The 23,023-nt window shown below is 49.3% G+C and overlaps 1 protein-coding gene across 1 annotated transcript in view; it reads right to left on the bottom strand.

The window, feature by feature from the left end:
* SHANK3 (SH3 and multiple ankyrin repeat domains 3) overlaps positions 1–23,023 on the bottom strand; it is a gene marked incomplete at both ends in the record, with an annotated part of 394,260 nt that overhangs the window by 254,432 nt on the left and 116,805 nt on the right. Inside the window, 1 exon segment of the mRNA XM_082010792.1 lies at positions 1,865–2,204. Within this exon segment, the coding sequence (XP_081866918.1) occupies positions 1,865–2,204 (340 nt within the window).

The following is a 23,023-nucleotide window of genomic DNA, read 5'->3' as shown; positions in this document are numbered from 1 at the left end:
CGGGAACTGCCCAGCTGGGTAAGGCTTGACTTCCCCTGCTGCCCTCCTCCCGCCTTGCCATCAGGTGCTCCAGGTAATTTCGAGAATACTTCCAAAAGCTTATTGATTATGAATGTCCACAGCATGTTTTTTTACCCACACCAACCTCTTAAAGCTTTTGTAAGCATACTGCGCTTGTGGCTTCAGCAAGTTCCAAGGTGGTGAATTCCTGAACTAACTGCAGAGTGGAGAAAAAACACTGTTTCATACTGCTTTTGAGTGTGCTTGCCACTAAGTTCATTGCACGCTCCTTTCTCCTTGGCCATGAAACAGGCAGAGGTTCCCTATTTCCCTCTGACAAGCCGTTTGATATTTTCAATATTTTTAACATATTTCCTCCTATTCATCTCGTTTCTAAGGTAACAATCCTGCTCTTCTAAATCTCTCTTCAAAGCAGAGATATTTTTTTTTTTTCCTCATTCCTGATCATTTTCACTGCATCTCCAAGACCATTTAATTCACACTGTTCTTGCTAACTGGTAGTGCCCAGCCTGGTATGCAGCACTCAGAGATGTCATCATTGATTTTGACCAAGGCATTAGACGGTTTTCCGTATTATCATCTATCACACTGTTAGGCCATCTAATACCACTGCATTTTGTATTGAACTTGCACACTGAGCAGAGGCCTCCACTGAGCTGTTTAGAAAACATCCTGCAACTTTTCCTGAGTTAAACTATTAATTAAGAATCCTAGCAGGTACCTGAGTGGTGCAATTTCTTCTCCTCTAGTAGCTATTTTACATTTATTTTCATTATATTTTATTCACTGACACGTTTCTTTCTCCCCAAATTCTCAAAGGGCCCCAGAGCTGTTTCTACTACACAGATAATGTAAATAGCTGCCATCTGCAGACTGGTTCTTCAGCGCTCAAATCCATTTCTCAGTCACTAGTGAACACGGCTATAACCCAGACCTGGTCCCCAGGCTTCAAACACCTGCTCTGGCCTCACGGTGTCAGAACTTCTCGTTAGCCCTTTCCGAGCAGACGCTGCTTTACAGCAGCCTTGGCTGGGGTCGGTCTCGCCTCTCCACTAACAGAGGGCTTCAGAAAGCAACGCCTGACCCCGGCCGTCACCAGAGAACCTTGGCCATGGCGGCTCTCCAGCAGCACCCCTGCTGTCTGAGGGGAGCAGCAGCCATCCTCCCAGGCCAGAATGGGTGCCCATGCCTGGCTTCCAGCCGAAGGCAAGCACCGGCAGTGGCGAGCGGCGTCAGAGCTGACATTTGCATTGCACATGGCCAGCGAGTGACGGGGAGCAGTGGGAGAACGCGAGATTCATGTCGCTCCCGTGCCTACGGCCACAGAAACCACCCGAAGCACAAGGAAGGCCTCCCCATGCCGCTCAGCCAGTCCATCAGCCACCGCCGGCCCCAGTGGGTTCTGCAGAGCAACGCCACCCCCAGGGCCTGTAGGCAGACTACCAACAACCGCAATAACCGCAGGTCAGTTGGGACGCATTAGGTGTTGGCTTATCCACAACGTGCCACCTCGAAGTATTAGTTTTCAAGATGCATTCATTGTCATAGCAACGACAAGCGCAACGCGGCATTGATTTTCTTACCGTTTTTCCGAGACGCAAGATTAGACCGAGGGCTGGAGAGATCGAGGGAAAAACCCCTCGGCGCTTGCTCCAGGCCCTGGGCAGCCCCGCTCCCTGCGGCACACGGACAGGGAGACGCAGGGCCGCATCGGGCTCCACCGGCCTTTCCGCTCCCCACCCGCTGCCCAGCCCCATGCAGGCGCAGGGGCTCTGGTGGGTGCCAGGGCACACGCTGGCCGTGGCACAGGGCAGCCTCGCCCCACCTCCCCCCGGCCCCTTACCTGGCCTTGCCACGGCTGCTCCTCCGGAGCGTGGGCAGGTCGGCCTCCTTCTCCTCCTGCACCCGTTGCAGGGACGGGGAGCGGCTGTGGGCGCTGCGGGCGCTGCCGGAGCTCGCCAGGCTGCCGTCCCCCGCCCCAGCCCCCACCGCCGCCTCCTGCATCTGCGCCAGCAGCTGTGGGGGCAGGCTGCGGAGCGAGGGCACCGGCGAGTAGGACGCCCGGCTCTCCGCCTTCAGGTTGTTGTCACTGGCCGAGCGCTGCAGCACGCGCGGGGAGGAGAGGCCGCCGGCGCCAAGGATCCGTCTCCGCTTCGTGTAGCTGGGAGTTTCTCTGAAAGGCACTGCAAAAAGAGCGGGGAAAGCAGCATTAGCTACTGGGCGCACAGCTGGCATCAGCCAGCCATGCTCGGGCTGGAAGATGGCGGCAAAGCAGGAGGGCTGGGGAAGCACACGGAGCTGGGCCTGGAGGGCAGGAACAGCCAGGACAGAGGAGGACGCAGCTCCACCAGCTCCTCTCCCTGCACCGCCCCAGGGAAACCACCCGGGAGCGCGCAGGGCAGGTGAGACCCACCGCGGCGCACTGGCGCGGCAAGGATTTGGAGGTGGCATCTCAGGAAGCATCAAGGAGCGCTGCTGAAGGGGAGGCAGCGCCAGCAAGGGTGCCCAGGGAGAGGGCGCGAGGCCACCAGCAGGACCCTTGCCAACCCATCTCCAGCTGCCGTCCTGGTTTGGAGGCGGTGACACGTGCGCAGGACATTGGCACCCGCAGTAACCTCAGGCACCGTTTACTCTTCTGTTTCAGAGGCAGGGGAGGCCTAAATCTATAGCTTCAGGCATGTGCCAAGTGCAAGCCTAGAAAATACAAGGCACAGAATAAAAGACTAGCTACTCCCTGCCCTGCCTGACCCTCTACCTAACCCTCGGGAATGTGCTGAAGAAACAGACTTCACAAAGCCACCTGAAGATGCAAACTCCTGCCTCTGCCTGCAGCTCTGCAGAGGGAGAAAGAGCGGAAATGGGGAGCCCCATGCGGTCACAGGGGAAGAAGGCTCTGCCGTGGCGATGGTGCGTGTGCCGTGGAGCAGACCTCTGGTCAGGAGAAACATATTTTCCTAGATTTTATTTAATGAATCCATTTCTAACCTGAAGGTTAACATGCTTTGTCTGATGTGTGGCAACATCCAAGGGAAACCAGACCTGACAATATCCAGCCCATTTCTGGTGCAAGTGCAGTGGCAAAAGCAAGGGGACAGGTAAAGCACGCAGAGGGCTCCTGCGCTCCTGCTCGAAGGCATGCTCAGATGCGGTGTGATCCTCTTAACGGGGGACCGCCCGCTCCACCACCCTCACGACTGCCCTGGCTTTGCCCTCCCAAGGCCACCTCTCCCATCGCAACTTGCACAAAGGCACGTGAGCCCTAAGCATGCGCCAATGGCCACTGCCAAGGGGCTGCAGAGGACAGGAGTCGCCGGGGTCTGGGCAGGATGCTGCCCAATGCTCAGCGAGGCCTCAGACCTGCGTCATCCTTAACCAAACACCTTGAACGCACTTCCCAGCTGTGCTCCATGGCTGCACTCGGAATATTTTTCCAAAGAATATTTTTGGTTCAAAGTACAAAAATTTCAGGCTCCTGTAAATCTTCCTGTTGTCATAGCAACACGATGCATTTGTTCTCTGATGAGTTTCAACCATGCGGTGGGGGAATTTCTGCCGGCAGTGTCCGCGCTCCCCGTGGCAGCTCAGCCCAGCTCCCCAGCCTCCTGCTGCCAGCCGCCTGCCCACAGCCTCCGTGCTGCCAGCGCCCCACATCCAGGCCACCCCAACAGGAAAAGCGGGTCAAAATGGTCACCCAAGGGCCACAGGCAATGAGTGATGTCAGACGGAAAGAAGCAAAGCTTGGACAGTGGATATGATGCAGTCCCTGGGGTAAAACATGCTGTGGACCCAATGCTTGGGAGTTTGCAGGACTGTTGGCGTGCAGGACGCTGATGTGTAGCCTGTCCTACTGACACAACACGCTGGAGAGGAAGCCACAGTCAGGGCTACCTGCAACTGTTTCACAGGCAATGCTGAACAGGTTTGGTTGACGAGGACTGCCGACCAGTTCTTGTGTAATCCAGACATATGATAGATCTCCAGGAGACACTTAATTTTGTACTACATCACTTCTCATACAAAATCACTTTAAAAAGTCAGAGAAGCAAATATTAAATGGATACATGTCATTGTAACTGGCAGATCTAAAAATTATTAGAAATTGGAAATAGTCACTGGAAACACGTGTAAGTTTCTGCTAGTCTCAAAGAGCTGTTTTCAAACCAAGCCACATCCATAACTTTAAGCATGGTTCTTGGAAAAAAGTACAGAATTACTTTTAGTGAAAGTGCCAAACGCTGCCTAGTGATGAAAGCACATCAGTCAGTGCCTGAATACCTTTCCAAACTGAAGGCCAAGGCCCATACTGGTCAAGTTAGTACATCCATGATGTGCTTCCAAGGACTAACACAATAGGTGAAACCAAGTGATCACAGGATTGTAACCTGAGAAAGGCCACGAGCTCATAGCATCAACCAAACACAAGCTCAGTGCCATTCTGCCAGAACAGAGTCAATCCGAACCTGTTACATCTAAGCTGGGGAACAGCAACGCCCCAGAGAGATCGTCTCAGTGGTGCTCCATCAGTAGGCAACGTCACAGCTGGAGAAATGCCAAGTTTGGATCTGCACCGTATAAGAATTTTGGTAAACAGGAAATATTCAGCAAAAAAAAATTCAAGATCTAGAAAAATCTGCCTGGACTATTCTTCTCCCCATCCTGGGAGAAGCCAGGAGCAGCAGTCAGCCCTTTGGCAGATGACTGGTGCCACCCAGGCTCGCACCAGCTGCTCACGCAAAGTTCACGCTGCGCTCCTCCCGTGCATGTCCGTTACCATGACGAGGCAAAAACGGCCACTCAAAGCACCACAACTACGGCCAGACCCCTGTTGAGGTACTGGTCTGGTTCATCACTTCCACGAGTGACTGGGGTCAGTGTCATTGGTCTTGACACCAAAACAAGAAAGAAAGAAAGAGAGAAACAAGAGTGCCACAATGAAAAATTCAGACAGCAGGAGTTGGCCCGGGCTTGCTTTAGTGTGTTTTATGAATTAATTATTAGTTACTTGATATAAATTGCTTAGGAAAAAAAATCATGTTTGTATGTTGAACCGATCATATGCAAGCTTACTGTAAAATAATACTATTGGCAAGTTGCTTTTACCAAGCTGACAAAAAAAAGGAAAAAAAAGAAAAAAAGAAAGAAAGAAAAAAAAAGCAGATATTTATCTTGCAAGGGAAGAAAGAAGCACACCAGACAGGAGATCCTTTCGGTCTGTGCTAAATCTCCTCTGCTCCTAGTAGTCTTAGCCTAAGTGAAAAGCAGTAAGCCTGTCCCAGTCCCTCGCTCTCCCCACTCCACACACTTCACACCAGGGAGACGTCAAATGGGTCAGGTTCAGATGGGGAAGATCTGCATGGATCGTGGCGAGATATTCACAGCAAGCACCAATTATTGGGCGGTGAGACACAAACAGGTTGCTCAAGGACTCACTGGTAACAGGGAAGGTACTTTATAATTCTTGACACAGGTCAGGGCAGGTGCTTTAATTTAGCCTGTCAAATAAACACACTAAAGAACCTGGTCACCCATTTCCACACTTTACACAACAGCAGCCATCACCTTATATATTCAAAGTGCTCCCTCCCAACACCAAAACTGTAGCACCAATCTCAAAAACAGAGAAAAACACAACCTCTGCCTCAGATTGACATCTGAGAGGAGGAGCAGAGTGGCTGGAGAAAGCAGGACCACTCTGCTACTCACTAATCCATTCATCATAACATCAAGTATGAGAGCCCCTGGAAGCACAATATAACATAGCATTTACAGGAGTAAAAGAGAAGGTATCCAGGTCACATAACAGGCTGTAAAGCCAAAGTTTCCCGAGTATTTAATTCCAGAAGCATATTAAGAGGATGGTATTATAGCTGCAAAAGCAGTCTCTCGAAAGGCAGGACATACCTGCACTATCTGTGTAATTTTAATTCGGCCCCAGTGCACAATAAGCGCATGTGAGGTGGGATTCAGACAACCCATTTCATTTGCCAAAGTGGGATTTAAGGGCAAGGGAGTCACACGAGTCCCGAAAATGAGTGAGAAAACCTGCTTTCCAGCACTATCCCAGGAACACAAACTTTCAGCTGACACACATTTAGATTGCAAAGTTCCCTAGGCTCTCAGGTGTCCAAGCATGCTCTGATGTCTCCTGACCCATGCACCTGCAGCCAAAATCCAGGGTGTCTACCCTGGCATGTAGAGGAGAGCTCAGGGGACTCTGCAAAGTCCTCAGGAGCCTGGGCGCGGAGATACAGATGATGGAAGCCTCACCTGCTCCAACTTCAGTGCCTAGCTTCTGGCGCCTGGACTGCCTCAAGGCCCATTTCGGGGCCATTGTGCAGCCAGGAAGGCAACTGGACCAAGATCAGATGCTTCTGCACAGAGGTTAGAGAGCTAGAAATGACAGTAGGTGTCCAGGAAAGCCTGGCTTTCACTGAGAAAGCCAATAAGCAGTCATCCAGGCAGCTTCACAGGAGGAGGGCAATCAGAGGAATACAGTTACCACTCATATCAGCAATATAGGACTGCTCTCCCCAGATGCTCCAGAGCTTCTCCAAAGCCCTCATCTAAGCACAGACTTATGTCCAGCAAGTCTGGAAGCTCTGCCATGCAGATACAGCGCAAGCCTGGGTCTTTCTGGACAGAAATTAGATATATTTGGAGAGATATAAACATGTTTTTTTCAGAAGGGCCTGTTGCAATAGGACAAGGGGTTATGATTTTAAACTAAAAGAGGGCAGATTTCAACTAGATCCAAGGAAGAAATTTTTGACAATGAGGGTGGTGAAACCCTGGCCCAGGTTGCCCAGAGAGGTGGCAGATGCCCCATCCCTGGGAACATCCCAGGTCAGGCTGGATGGGGCTCTGAGCAACCTGCTCTGGTTGCAGATGTCCCTGCTCATGGCCGGGGTTTGGATTAGATGGCCTTGAAACGTCCCTTAAAAGGATGTCCCCTTTAAAGGGAGATGAACTCGGTTGCACGTGGCAGAAATGTTGAAGAGAAGATTGTCTGGGCCACTGCCAGATGGCAAAAAGGACAGGAGAGACATTGCATGGGATGTGGACTAGGGCAAGCCTGTAAAACAGATCCCGAAGCAAGAGAGGAACCAGTGGAGGCAGTTTGATGATGAAGGGTACTATGGGTGCACTTATTTGCACAAGAAAGTCCAGCAGGACATCAGCATTTGACACAGTCACAAGGACAGCAAAGGCACCAGGAACATGTCTGGGGGCTGCAGAAGGCAGAAAATTGAGGCCACCACATACACGGGGCAGTGATGTGGGCAAAGGGTGACCACAGCCCACACTGACAGCAGAGCCTGGCTCAGTGCTGGAGCTCTCCAGGCAGTCTCTTATTGCTGTTTTTAAATTGGCCTTTCCTGGGACAGGTAAACAAGGGACCAACAACCCTAATGCCTGCTTAGCTGTTTACTTCTCTCCCTGGGAGAGCACTGTGTGTTCAAAAGCAAAAGCCTTGGAGAAACCCTCTGCTGTTCGGAGGGAGACGAGTGAAAGATGAGAACTTTCTACTAGAGGTAGAAGCGCTGAGTTAACCGTAACTCTTTGTTTTGAGCAGCATGCTTCAGAGGCCCTGGCGCCCTAACACAGAACAATGCACAGACCAGCCATGTGCTCACAACAGCCAAATTACATTTCTGTAGCTACATCCAGGTGTCCAGAATGTGCAATAATCCCAGGCCCATTTAACATCTTAAAAATGCAGAAGGAGCCCCCCTCTGCCCACGCTGTCCTGCAGGACAACTGGCGCTCGGCTCCTGCACCATGCTGGCGAGGATGCCATGGTCCCGCCTGCTCTGCTGGCTCTAACTCTGAGGGCCAACCTCCTCTAGCACAGCAGAGTGGCTTCATTCAGCCAAAAATTAGGTCACCCTCAGCTTTGCAGAGAGCTTAGTCGGCTTCTGTTCCGAAGGACGTTGAGCACGGTTTCCTTCATGCTGCTCTCCCTGTTACATCCTCTGCACAAGCCTGAGCTTGTCATTGAGATGGGACCCTGCCCCATCCCCTGCCAGCCACCATCACAGCAGTATGAAGGACTGAAATGGTCACCAGAAAGAAGGTAGCTGAAAGGGAGGGCTGGAGAGGGCTCCCAGCAGGCTGGGGTTCTGTTGCAGGATGTGAGACATGTCTCATCCAACAGTTTCCCAATGCCAGAAGGCAGGTGCCTCCCATCCCCTCGTCTGGTCCCACCACATGCCCCACCTGTGCTGGGTGCCAGCCCCCAGGTGTCAAACCAGCCCGCTAGCTCAACTCATCAGCCTCCCGGAACGCAGCAAATAAAACTAATGAGTAACTGTGCGAGTGTACCTTCATTGGGGGTCAGTGAAAACCAGAGCCATGCAAAAGTAAGGGGCAGAAAAGCATGCAGGAGCAAGATGGACCAGCAGACAAGATCTCACCTTGGGCCAGAAGCTGAGACCAGCCTGGCCTTAGTGCCAGGGAACAGTGGGAGGAACTGCAGCTCCCACAGCATTAGGGCTTCCTGCCTCCGGCTGGCCGAGCTACAGCAGCGACTGGGAAGTGGCTTCATTACACCGTCCTTGCAGGGACAGGGAGAGGATGGGGCATGCCAGGGCAGGAGCCAAGGAAAGTGTGAGGGGACATGCACAGGGAGGCGTTCAAGGAAAAAGCTAAAAGCAGATAAGGAAGCAGCCCAGTCTGGGTACCTGTATCCTCAGGCCCTTCACAGAGGCATGCAAGAGGTGTGGGAACAAGGCTCTGAGGGGGTGGGTTTCCCCCATGGGGAGCATGGTCCCCATCCAGAAACGGGGCAGCCAGCCTGGCACAGGCAGGGGATGCAGCCACCATCCCCCACAGATTGGGGCAGCAGGACACCCAGCCAGGACACAGCTCCTCTTCTCCCAGCCTTGGAATGGGGACAGGGTGGCAGGAAGACACCTTGGACCTGACATGAGAGCTGAGGAGCTGCTCCCCAGCCGGGCTCTGACATGCCAAACCTCAGCAAGGAGACTCGGGTTTTGTACGCGCAGTTTACTCATGACACCAATTTACAAGGTGAAGAGCCGATTTGCCTTTGTTTGGCAGGTGAAATCCTCGCCAGGAGGCTTCGAGGTGCCGTGATGCCCCAAACCACGCTTAGCCAGCCCCGCGGGCTGCACGCCAGCCTCTCGCTGCTCCTCCACCTGCCTGAAGCTACTGATAACAACAATAAACCACCGAGCCTGAACTCCAGCCACCAGGAGCCAGAAACAGGACAGTTTCAGGCTTGCTGCCAGATAGCCAAATCTGACTAAGGCTTCCCCTCCCCATCCCCCAAATCCACGGTGCCCAGTGGGGAAGGGAGGGAGGTGAGAGCAACAAAGAAAAAAAAAAAAAACCCCAAAAAACTTTGTGCAGTTCATACAATCAGCTTTGAAGATTCTTCTTTATACCTTCTCAAGAGTTTAATCAAAGTATGTTTACCGGGTTTCTCACAGCAGAATGAATCACTTCAGTTACCATGACAGCACTGCTCGAAGCAGCACAACCGTGCCCCGGCCAGCCTGGTTCCTCTGACGTGCCCACGTTTGCTTTCTGCCCCCCAGAAGGGTAAACGCACAGCACTCGACTCGAAAACACCTCTCGCCGCTCAGGTGCGCTGGGAGCAGGACACAGCCAGGGCTCCTGGAGGAGCTCCCGGCCCCAAGATGCTGCACGGGCACCTGGGGGGCACCTGGACCACGCTCCAAACAACCCTGAGCTGCAAAGTGTAATCAACACTCGGAGGTTATTTAGATTTGCTGGCTCAATGTTAAATATTCATGTAGAAGAGCAAAAGCACACGGAGTGCAAATGTCTCCACAGTTCCAAGCTGAGAGGCCACATTTACATTTTAATAGTGGAAAATTACAAAGCAAACTGGAGAAGACGCATAGCATCTCCCCTCACGCAGCACACAGCAGATTATGGCCAAGCTTCTCTCCCATGCAGGAGAGAGGCTATTCCAAGAGACCTTACAGGTATTTTGGGTTTGTTTTTTTTTTTAGGAATGACACCTAAAGGAAAAGAACGAGATGATGAGGCACACCAGAACATCTCAGCTCCAAAGAGGGAGCTGGTAATTTACCTTGGTACTGAGTAGTAGTCCACTGAAAGGAATTATAGCCTCATTATATTTTTTAATTAAAAAAAAAAACCAAACAAAAAACCCCAACCAACCACCCCCCAACCATTTCTCCAGCCATCTCCATTTACTTCTCAGTTACCAACCTTCACACCTGACACTGCACCCTGGACACCATCCCTCAGAGCCAAACCCCTTCCTCTCCCACCTGCCCCTCCTCACTCCATCTGAACGTAGCTCTCTTGCCAGCCAGCCCTTCACCGATGGAAGCAGATTTTACTCTGCATTTGTAAAACTTCAACTGAAACTGCTAAAAATACGTGTTCATTAAACTTCCTAGCTCTCCCCTACAAGTGATTCTCAAATGTGCTGGCAATTCACCTGTGAGTGGTACTCTGATATGAGATTTTTCAGCCTTTCTCTTCAGATAAAGTCTATCAGCCTGATGCATCTCAACACTGGAAATTTTTCTTTGCAAAAGTTCGGTGCATTTTTAATGTCCCTGTTTTACCTTGTTACATTCAGCACATTGAGGGCCCTGCTTGGACTATCAGGCCATTGTTCAGGTTTCCTCTGGGAGGGTTTAGCAACTGCTCAGACCTGTTCCAGATGGCAGACAATTCATAGAATCATAGAATGGTTTGGGTTGGAAGGGACCGTTAAAGATTATCTAGTTCCAACCCCCCTGCAATAAGCAGGGACACCTTTCCACTAGACCAAGTTGCTCAAAGCCCCAACCAACCCGGCCTTGAACACTTTCAGAGATGGGGCATCTATAACTTCTCAGGGCAACCTGTTCCAGTGCCTCGCCACCCTCATTGTAAAGAATTTCTTCCTTATAGCTAATCTAAATTTACCCTCTTTCAGTTTAAAGCCACTATACCTTGTCCTATCACTACATGCCCTTGTAACAAGTCCATCTCCAGCTTTCTTGTAGCCCCCCTTCAGGTACTAGAAGGCTGCAATAAGGTCTCCCTGGAGCCTTCTCTGCTTCAGGCTGAACAACCCCAACTCCCTCAGCCTGGCCTCACAGCAGAGCTGTTCCAGCCCTCGGAGCATTTTTGCTGCCCTCCTCTGGACTTGCTCCAACAGGTCCACATCCTTCTTATGTTGGGGGCCCCAGAGCTGGACACAGTATTCCAGGTGGGGTCTCACCAGAGCGGAGCAAAGGGGCAGAATCCCCTCCCTTGCCCTGCTGGCCACACTGCTTTGGATGCAGCGCAGGACACAGTTGGCTTTCTGGGCTGCAAGCGCACATTGCCGGCTCATGTTTTGCTTCTCATCAATCAACATCCCCAACTCGTTCTCCTCAGGGCTGGTCTCAATCCATTCTCCACCCAGCCTGTATCTGTGGTTGGGATTGCCCTGACCCAGGTGCAGGACCCTTGCACTTGGCCTTGGTTCACAGGCCTATTCCTCAAGCCTGGATGATATCCCTTCCCTCCAGCATCTCGACTGCACCACTCAGCTTGGTGTCACCTGCAAACTTGCTGAGGGTACACTCGATCCCACTGTCCACGTCACCAACAAAGATGTTAAACAGCATCAGTCCCACTACCAACCCCTGAGGAATGCCACTCGTCACTGGTCTCCACTTAGGCATTGAGCCGTTGACCGCAACTCTTTGAGTGTGACCATCCAGCCAATTCCTTATCCACCAAGTGGTCTATCCCTCAAATCCATGTCTCTCCAATTCAGAGACGAGGCTGTCATGCCAGACAGTGTCAAATGCTTTGCACAAGTCCAGCTAGATGACTTGTAAGGTTGCTCTTCCCTTATCCACCAATGCTGTAACCCCATCATAGAAGGCCACCACATTTGTCAGGTACAATTTGCCCTTAGTGAAGCTGTGCTGGCTGTCACCAATCACTTCTTTATTTCCCATATGCCGTAACGTAGTTTCCAGGATGATCTGCTCCATGACCTTGCCAGGCACAGAGGTGAGACTGACTGGCCTGTAGGTCCCCAGGTCTTCCTTTTACCCCTTTTTAAAAACGAGGGTTATGTTTCCCCTTTTCCAGTCAGTGGCAACTTCACCTGACTGCCACAACTTCTCAAGTATAATGGATGATGGATTAGCAACTTCATCCACCAGTTCCCTCAGGACTTGCAGATGTATCTCATCACGTCCCATGGACTTGTGCACCATCAGGTTCCTCAGACGGTCTTGAACCTGATTTTCTCCTACAGTGGGCGGTCTGTCATTCCCCTAGTCCCTGCCGTTGCCTTCTGCCATTTGGGCGGTATGGCTTGAGTACTTGCCAGTGAAGACTGAGGCAAAAAAGTCATTGAGTACCTCAGCCTTCTCCATATCCCGGGTAACCAGGTGTCCTGTTTCCTGCCAGAGAGCGCTCCCATTTTCCCCAGTCTTCCTTTTATCACCAATGTACCTACAGAAGCTCTTTTGTTGCCCTTGACATCTCTGCCCAGATTTAATTCTATCAGGGCTTTAGACTTCCTAACCCAATCCCTGGCTGCTCGGACAATTTCTCTGTATTCCTCCCAGGCTACCTGTCCTTGCTTCCACCCTCTGTAGGCTTCCTTTTTGTGTCTGAGTTTGTCCAGGAGCTCCTTGTTCATCCATGCACACTTCCTGGTGTTTTTGCCCGACTTCCTCTTTGTTGGGATGCATTGCTCCTGAGCTTGGCAGAAGTGACCCTTGAATATTAACCATCTTTCTTAGGCCCCTCTTCCCTCCAGGGCTTTATCCCACGGGACTCTACCAAGCAGATCCTTGAAGAGGCCAAAGTATGCTCTCCTGAACTCCAGGGTACTGAGCTTGCTGTGCAACCCCCTCACTGCCCTAAGGATCTTGAACTCCACCATTTCATGGTCACTGCAGCCAAGGTTGACCTTGAGTTTCACATTCCCCACCAGCCCCTCCTTGTTGGTGAGAACAAGGTCCAGCATTAGCACCTCTCCTCATTGGCTTCTCTGTCACCTGAAGAAGGAAATTATCAGTAATGTGTTCCAGGAACCCCCCGGATTGCTTATGCCCTGCTCGTTGTCCCTCCAACAGATAATCGGTGTGGCTGAAGTCCCCCATGAGGACCAGGGCTTGTGAACATGAGGTGCTTCTATCTGTCTATAGAGGGCCTCATCAGCTTGGTCTTCCTGGTCACGTGGCCTGTAGCAGACCCCCACTATAACGTCACCTGTCCCTGCCCTCTCTTTAATCCTGACCCATAAGCTCTTGGTAATTAACAATGATGGTAACCGAAAATCAGAAAAATCTAACACATATTTCTGATCTGCCTTTGAAAATAATTTCTATGCATACCTCTGTACTTGCAAAAAAATGCACCCAAGACCAACCTGGAGCATTTAAAACTTCTCCCACAATTCCAATGATATCAGTAACGGATGCTTGTTCAGTTACGTACATTCAAATTAGCAGGTCGAAAGCTTCTGCAGCAAAGTTCAAAAGAATTTGAGATTGCTGAGTCGCTGGCCTATATTTATAATACTCCTTCAAAAGCTCCAGAGATGGGGAGGCAGCTTTGAAAGGGTCAGTGGGATGATTCCTATAACCGTACAGAGCTTGGCTTCATACCATTTCTAGGAAAAGCTTGGGAAAACTGAAACAGGACATCTATCAATTAATAAAAAGGAATGAGATTTTAATTTATATCAGCCAGGATGGCTTTAAGAGCTCAAATCTCACTGACAAAAATAACTGCTGACATCATATTCTTGAGTGAAACTGTTGACCCTATGATATCCTGATTACATGCTACAACTGGACAAGTTACCAGAGCACATTTTAACAAACGCAGTAATGAATTGTTAACGGAGAACAACAGTTGGGAATATTTCCAATATTATCCAGTAAGTCAGTTCTTGCTACAGTAGTATTTATATCTTTGTCTTTATCAATGATTTAAAAAAAATACAGCTCATTGGCAATAAAGTACAAGTGATGCAATGACATTGGTAAAATGTCATTGGTGAAAGTAGGTAGATTTACATTGGAGATAAGTAAGAAATTTTTTATGATGAAGGTGGTGAGACACTGGAACAAGTTGCCCTGAGAAGTTGTGCATGCCCCATCCCTGGAAGTGTTCAAGGTCAGGCTGGACGAGGCTTTGAGCAACCTGATCTAGTGAAAGATGTCCCTGCCCACAGCAGGGGGGTTGGACTAGATGATCTTTAAAAACCACATTTAAAAACCATTCTGTGATTCTACGACATACAAGAAAGGGTATCAACACAATGAAATCTCAGGAATTTGTTAGGATAGGATCATCTCAACACGATTCATCACAGCCTGATGCAAGATGAAGCACCTGGGAAACATGAATAGAGGTTGTACAACATAGGACTGTTCCTTCAAAAGCAGCAAGACTGAAACAAGCCCCTGAGTGCTGATACAAACCACATGAGGACAGGTTCCAAGACAATGCAGCAAGCAGAAGGGCTAACATAACCAACAGATATATCAACGCCTGAGAAGTGTAGCATCCTCTGTTCATCCATTAAGTTACTATGAAAAAATGCATCTAAATTCAACTCACATTTCTAAAAATAATGTTAAACAACAGAAAATGTTCAAAATAAAGCCATGCAATGGTTCAGAAGCTGGTCAACCTGACCTATATTAAGAAAATAATGAAACAAAAGCTATTCATGGTTTGCCAAGGTGACAAAATCACGGTCATGTTTGTATATTGAGAAAGAGTTCTTGGCAAAAGTTTGAATAGACTTGTGCGAGCATTATTATTTTCATCACAAGATGGCAATACTGGTCATTCCGGTCTTAAAAATTTATTGTTCCATCAGTAGCTTTTTGAGGAATATTTCGAACTCACAATGGAAAAAACAGATTTTTCCTGTGAGGTCATCCTTGTGCAGGCCTACAGTCACTGGTGGACTGGCTGCATCCCCTGCAGAAGGGGTGGTGAAGAGCTTTCAGAGATATGAGTACAGGAGGAGTATCCTGGTGGCAGGCTCACAGCATCCTGCACAGGTCCCCTAGCCAGCCCAGGGTGAAAACAGATGATCAACAACTGCCAGCATTTTACCATGGAGAAACAAGTCTCCCAGTGAGGTGCAGATGTTTGAGCACAACCACAAGGCGCAGGCATCCTTTCTCTTCAGAGAGGGGAAACCAGAGCGTGAGGAGCTGCTGTTCTCAACTACAAGCCTAATATACAAATAAACTCAAACTCAAGGTTACCCAGTCCAGATTTTAACTCCATCTCCAAACAAGTACTGCCACCAAACACAGCTCAGTCTTCTCAGCTAGGAGTGATTTTCTACAGAATATCTATGTTCTATGACCATCCTATGACTTCTGCTGTGGAACATCCCTAGTCCAGATCACTGAATTTGCTGTGCCAAGAAGAGTATGAAAGCTATCTCTACCTTGCTGTAATTAAAGACCAACTTCTGGCAGGACCCAGGAGTTGTTCTGGTTGTCCCACCATATTTTACTGCATTTTTTGCAGAGAACCATATCCTTTCTTAGGAACTGCTGGACTGTCCAGACCAAGGCCTCACATTGGTTAATACCCTGTCTAACAATAGTGAGCAAAAAAAGTCATTGTAGAAGGCACACAAGAAAAAAGGGCACATAGAAAGCTATCATTCTCCTTATCTCTTCACCACTGCCAGCTTCCAAATTTCCAACTGTCCCTATTTATAAGTTCAACAGGAACATCCACATTTGTTATACATTCCAGGAAATTGGACACAAATAGACAAAAAAAAAAAAAAGCTTTCCATCGTACAAGAACTCATTTATGGCTTCCACACAAGGTTTTTCAACATCAACGTCATTTAGTGCTTTCCAAAAATTTCCGAGAAGGGATCAAAAGTAAAGGTTAGAAAGGAATAAGAAATGTCAAAACCTCTACTTCTGCTTATCATAGATGTCTATCTGAGATGCTCTATGCCATTCTACAGCACAGGTCCAAGAAAACATTCTCTCTGAGCTTGGTAATGCTTAGAAACACTGTTCAAACACAGGATACGACCACAACAATATAGAAAGCAAAGCAGACATCCTAATGCCACTGCAGAAATCCTCCATCCCAAAAAAGGCATAGTTGAGCCAGAAGAGGTTCAGACCAGGGCAACACGGATGGTCAAAGATCATGTTTCCCTCATGAAAGAAAAAATGTTTCACCAACGGTGAATATTATGAACAGTTATTGGATTTTAGCAACAAGTGATATGAAGTCATAGCATCCTAAGGAAGAAAAATGCTGTCAAAATGAATCTTTCATATCCCTTTGGGTGGATTTCTCCTCTTTACATGGGAGAACTTGGAAGAATCAGCAGCACTGAAAGATGTTAGATTCTTAACACGTTGGGTAATACCAGACTTAGCTCCTATAGTCAGTTTCTGACAGATAGCTTCACAGTGCATGGATGTACCTGAGATGGGCTTCAGATAAGGAGGGCACCTGAAGGACAAGGAGACACTGATTTTGGGTTTGCTCCAGGACATCCTCATCAATGAGAAATAACTTATTCTTTGGTTTGAGCTATAAAGCATCATAAAGCTGAGATTTCTCAGCAACAACTGACAATTTGACACCCAAAGCCTCATGTAATCTTCCTAACATGTCGTGCTCTAAACTAATACTCTGGTGTCAGCTCACACAGAGAAGGGACTAGGGAATGGGGCCACATACATCTGGATATGCACTGCTTACCTTTCCACGTGGGATGGACACCTAATGAGGAGTTCAGTGACCAGGTCATCTTCTCACCTTTGCTGTGTTCAATCTGTGTCTTCGTGTGCCTAAACGCCTTGGAAAAGATCCACCCCAAAGTAGCAGGAGAGAGGAAAGTTCTGCCAGCAACACTGCCCATACAGAGCCAATGGTAGGCCAGGGCTGTAGGATCTCAAGCAGACATGGTCCAAGAGACTAAAACATCCCCAAAAGCAGGGACCTCCACAGGGTCGCTGAGGGGTGAGTTACTCCCCACCCCTGCCTGTACACTTAAGGAAAACAAGTGTTGTTATGGTGGACTTTGCTTGACCAACCTGATCTCCTTCTATGACCAGGTGACCCGCCTAGTGGATGCGGGAGAAGCTGTGGATGTTGTGTACCTGGACTTTTACTAAAGTAAAGCCTTTGACAGCGTCTCCCACAGCATTCTCCTGGAGAAACTGGCAGCTCGTGGCTTGGACGGGTTTACTCTTCGCTGGGTGAGGAACTGGCTGGATGGCCGAGCCCAGAGAGTTGTGGTGAACGGTGTTAAATCCGGCTGGCGGCCGGTCACAAGCGGTGTTCCCCAGGGCTTGGTTCTGGGGCCAGTCTTGTTCAATATCTTTATTGATGATCTGGATGAGGGAATCGAGTGCTCCCTCAGTAAGTTTGCAGATGACACCAAGCTGGGTGGGAGTGCTGATCTGCTGGAGGGTATGAGGGCTCTGCAGAGGGATCTGGACAGGCTGGATCGATGGGCAGAGGTCAACTGTATGAGGTTTAATAAGGCCAAATGCAGGGTCCTGCACTTTGGCCACAACAACTCCATGCAACGCTACAGGCCTGGGGAAGAGTGGCTGGAGAGCTGCCCGGCGGAAAAGGACCTGGGGGTGCTGGTTGACAGCCAGCTGAACATGAGCCGGCAGTGTGCCCAGGTGGCCAAGAAGGCCAACAGCGTCCTGGCCTGTATCAGGAATAGTGTGGCCAGCAGGAGTAGGGAAGTGATTGTGCCCCTGTACTCGGCACTGGTGAGGCCGCAGCTTGAATCCTGTGTTCAGTGTTGGGCCCCTCACTACAAGAAGGACGCTGAGGTGCTGGAGCGTGTCCAGAGAAGGGCAACAGAGCTGGGGAGGGGTCTGGAGCACAAGTCTTATGAGGAGCGGCTGAGGGAACTGGGGCTGTTTAGTCTGAAGAAGAGGAGGCTGAGGGGAGACCTCATCGCTCTCTACAACTACCTGAAAGGGGGTTGTGGCAACGAGGGTGTTGGTCTCTTCTCCCAAGTAACTAGTGATAGGCCGAGAGGAAATGGCCTCAAGTTGCGCCAGGGGAGGTTTAGACTGGATATTAGGAAAAATTTCTTCACCGAGAGGGTGATCAAGCATTGGCACAGGCTGCCCAGGGAGGTGGTGGAGTCGCCATCTCTGGAAGTATCCAAAAAACATGTGGATGTGGCGCTTCAGGACATGCTTTAGGGGACACGGTGGCGCTGGATTAATGGTTGGACTTGATAATCTTGAAGGTCCTTTCCAACCTTAGTGATTCTGTGATTCAGTTTGGCAAAAAAATGCTGGTGATCTCATACAGAGCTGCAGATCATCATTCTCCAACAAAAAGGTATTCCACGTAATATGGGGCAACGGTTTTGGGCCTCGTTCTGACTGACAATGAATTAATTCCTTTGACTTGAAGTTGGTCGTTGCTTAGTGACCATGAATCATGACCTGATTATAGTCAGCATAAGGAAAGGGAAGACAGCCCCAACCAGTCTTACGTGCATGTAACGCTTAAGGGCAATTTCTTAGTATTGGACTAATGTTATATTATTCCTCCAGACCTACTTTGATGTAGGGAGAGAAAATAGGAATGAAAATCATGAGTTTTTAAAAAATTAGCAAACAAAGAAAAGTTATAAAACCACAATTATTAAATAAAGCAATTACAGTTAAATGCCTATTTGGACAAGAGTGGCAAAATAAAGACATCAAATGATACTGCAGAATGTATGTGTTCTGTAATTATGTAAAAATAATTGAAATCAATATGAAGTTACAATACACAAAATCAATAAGGGGATCTAAAAACAATAACAAAAAACAAGTGGTTTGTAGAATGAAGGAAACTTCAAAAAAAGCTTTTGGGTTGTTTTGTAGATGCAGAAGTATATTGTAAAAGAAGCAGGAAGAGACATTTGTGTCATCATGATGACAAAGCAGTGACAGCTACTAATTAGCTGAAACAAATACTTTAAAACTTGCAGGCTAAGAAAACTTACCAGAAAAATGGATCATGAAAATTATTGAGCAGCTGGCACAGGATCCAAATGATAAAAAAGTGATGTGCAATTAACACCACTGCAAACGTTTTAATGAAAATCAGGTAATGCAATGCACATCTGATTTTATGGAATGGAATTTCACATCTGACTGATAAATGTTGTAACTGATAACAGAGTGGTGCGGCTGACCAGCCTGAGGGACAGGATGCCATCCAGAGGGACCTGGACAAGCTTGAGGAATGGGCCCATGTGAACCTCATGAGGTTCAACAAAGCCAAGTGCAAGGTCCTGCACTGGGGTTGGGGCAACCCCCACTATCAGCACAGGCTGGGGGATGAAGAGATGGAGAGCAGCGCCATGGAGAAGGACTTGGGGGTACTGGTGGATGAAAAGCTGGACATGAGCCGGCAATGTGCGCTCCCAGCCCAGAAGCCAACCATGTCCTGGGCTGCCCCCAAAGCCGCGTGGCCAGCAGGGCGAGGGAGGGGATTCTGCCCCTCTGCCCCGCTCTGGAGAGACCCCCCTGCAGTGCTGCATCCAGCTCTGGAGCCCTCGGCACAGGAGAGACATGGACCTGCTGGAGCGGGGCCAGAGGAGGCCCCAGCAACACTCCGAGGGCTGGAACAGCTCTGCTGGGAGGACAGGCTGGGAGAGCTGGGGGGGTTCAGCCTGGAGAAGAGAAGGCTCCGGGGAGACCTTCCTGCAGCTGCCGGGGCTGAGAGGGGGCTTAGAAGAAAGATGGGGACAGACTTCTTAGCAGGGTCTGTAGTGACAGGACAAGGGGTGATGGTTTTAAACTAAAAGAGGGCAGATTTCAACTAGATCTAAGGAAGAAATGTTTCCCAAATGAGGGTGGTGAAACCCTGGCCCAGGTTGCCCAGAGAGGTGGTAGATGCCCCATCCCTGGAGACATCCCAGGTCAGGCTGGACGGGGCTCTGAGCAACCTGCTCTAGTTGCAGATGTCCCTGCTCATGGCAAGGGTTTGGATTAGATGGCCTTTAGAGGTCCCTTGCAACCCAAAGATTCTATGGTTGTGTGGATTTAAGACTTGAACACAAACGGGACAAGCAAATGGACATGCCAGGTGGTTGGCAGTGGCACTCCAGAGAGGCCCCAAGGTTCAGACACCACCCCATTTGCATTGTTTCCCATTGACCAGCTCCTGGTGTTCCTGCTCAACACACAGCCTTTTTCCACTGACATCTCCAGGGGCTGTGGGAACCTAGACACAGAGCTCAGGATCACCTTGGAGTGAGCTCCAGCTATAGCCCCTGCAAAGCAACTCAAGGTCCCTAGAGTAGGTGGCCTAGGTATTTCCCTAAGGCATTACCAGTAAACATGCATAGCTGAGAATGTCTCCAAATCTGCCTGGAGCATTGAGAGACAAGGCTCTGCAGCCATACCCTAGGAGACCCTCCTGCTGCTTAGGAAGAGGGTTAGGGCTGCCCTGGCCACTCCACAGAAACCATTCCCTTATGGGCAACAGCAGAGGCTGCATTGACCAACAAGCACTGGGATATGCCACAGAGGGTCTGTGGTGGCACTGCCAAGTCCTCACAATCCAACCTCTCAGGTCCAACCAAGAAAACAAAGCGCAGCAGTTGCCATTCATGGCATTCTCTGTCTGCAGATCCATAAAACATGAGAATAAGGAAAAAAACCAGAAATGATGGAACAGCCCAATTCCAGAGCCTCCGCAAATGTTTTCGACTTGCAAGAACATGTTCTCCCCCCCCAGATTTGCAGCCCTCCACTCTGACCTCCTTTGACCCCAGTGCTGGTGGCTGTGATGAAGTAAGCAGCTCCTGGTCTCTGCACCGACTGAAGGGATGGGAGACCTGTGCACAGGGAACCATGGCGAAGCCTGCACAAGAAGTCCTGCAGCCCAATGGGCTGTAAACAGCTGTCACTGACCACCTAGCATCCACACTGGGCATCTCACTTCAAACTCTGTTGAGCCTGGCTAGACCCATGGGCTAAATGCCTGTCAGCAGATGGAACACATCAGGTATTTTTCTGGAACACAGTTTCTGGGTTATTTTCACCTGAAACAAATTCAGTTCACACCCTCTGGGCTTGCTCTACACTGTCAGACAAAGCACAGCAAGCCGGGACAGCCAGCTCCACCTCAGAAGAGCACTCTGGATCCAGACGGAAACACTGATGAATGCTCTAGGAGCCTGGAAGTACAGCTGCGTGCTAAGGGCTATTCTGCAGAACAGAGCAAAAGCTACTGCTAACCACCCTTCCTTCCACAGCTTTAACACAGTAGGTCCTCTCCGAAGGAGAGGTGGGGGCCACCAATTCTTGTCTCACAGCCAGACAAGTGCAACCTAATATTGGGACCTTGAGAAGAAGACTCCTCCAAGAGCTATCACTTACAATGCTGCCCTATGCTGCCCTTTCTTACCATATTCTTGGTTTCAGTATTTCTTCAACTGCTATCAGAGAAAAGGACAGACCAAGCACTGCCCTTTCTGCTCTGCTCTCCTCCAGTCAAACTCTCCCACTTCTGAGATCTTAATGAACTTCAAAAAACAATTTCTCCTTGCTTGGGAAGTTCACTGCCAGTTCCCTTGACCCCAGGTGGATACCATCTGGACCTGCTGGTTTGCGTGTGATTAGTTTGCAACTGTTACCTGACCCATTTTATATAAACAGCCATATCTAAAACATGAACAATTCATTCTACCTGACATGTTTTCATTGCACTTTTTCCTTACACTTCTTCAATAATAATAATTGAGCCAGTCAATCACAGATACAGATTCAATCATGGATGAATGCAGGCTGGAAGGGACCTTTGGAGGGTCATCTAGTCCAAAACCCCGCTCACAGCAAAAACAGTCACTTGTCTCTTGAATTAATAGGGTGGCTTGCTTGTCAGCACTGTTCACTGACATCGTTATAAGGAATTTTCAGGCTTTTGTCCATGTCCTTTCTGACTCTTATACCTTCCCACAAATTCTCAGCAGCTGTTTGTAACTACCAGCAATAGTTAGCTGAGAAAACAAGTGAGAACAGATGTCTTGGGGCTCAGGTGTCTAGATTCATAGGCAGTTCCAACAACAAAGCCCAATACTTGCTGGCTGTTTCAAACTCCACAAGTCTTTTTTCAGCTGCTGACCCAATGACTGTTACCTTCTGTGGAGGCACAAACGCTGAGAATTAACTCATTGCACTGGTTCCTCCATTGTTTTAGAAAGCTCTGGACCAGTTGTCCTGGTTTCAGCTGGGATAGAGTTAATTTTCTTCATAGCACCTAGGGTGAGGCTATGGTGGGGGTCTGGGGATGAAAATAGCGTTGATAATATACTGATGTTTTCAGTTGTTGCTAAGCAGTCAAGGACTGTCCAGCTTCTCGTGCTGGCCTGCCAGCGAGGAGGCTGGGGGCGCACGGGAAGCTGGGAGGGGACACGGCCGGGACAGCTGACCCAGGCTGGCCAGAGGCATATTCCATACCACGCGACGTCGCGCTCGGTATATAAAGCTGGGACAAAGAAGGAGGAAGGCGTGGGAGGACGTTTGGAGCGATGGCGTCTGTCTTCCCAAGTAACCGTTACGCGTGACGGAGCCCTGCTGTCCTGGGGATGGCTGAACCCCTGCCTGCCGATGGGAAGTGGTGAATGAATTCCTTGCTTTGCTTTGCTTGTGCACATGGCTTTTGCTTTACCTGTTAAACTGTCTTTATGTCAACCCACGAGTTTTCTCACTTTTACCCTTCCGATTCTCCCCCTCCCATCCCACTGTGGAGGAGTGAGCAAGCGGCTGCGTGGGGCTTAGTTGCTGGCTGGGGTTAAACCATGACGCCAATAAACTTCTTGGAATATTTCAAGAAAACTCAACAAGTGTTCATTTCATATCTGACCTAAAACTCAGTTTTGCACAGCATATATCGCATGCCAATATCTACACCACAGAAGGACAGAAGAGATGCCACAAGGAAAAAGGCTGACCAGAAAATATTCCTCCATAAAGAAGCAAGTACA

This window comes from Phaethon aethereus, assembly GCF_964289735.1.
Source record: "Phaethon aethereus genome assembly, chromosome: 1".
Lineage (NCBI taxonomy): Eukaryota > Metazoa > Chordata > Aves > Phaethontiformes > Phaethontidae > Phaethon > Phaethon aethereus.
The sequence above is the reverse complement of the archived record's forward strand: the minus strand, read 5'-3'. Positions and strand labels throughout refer to the sequence as shown.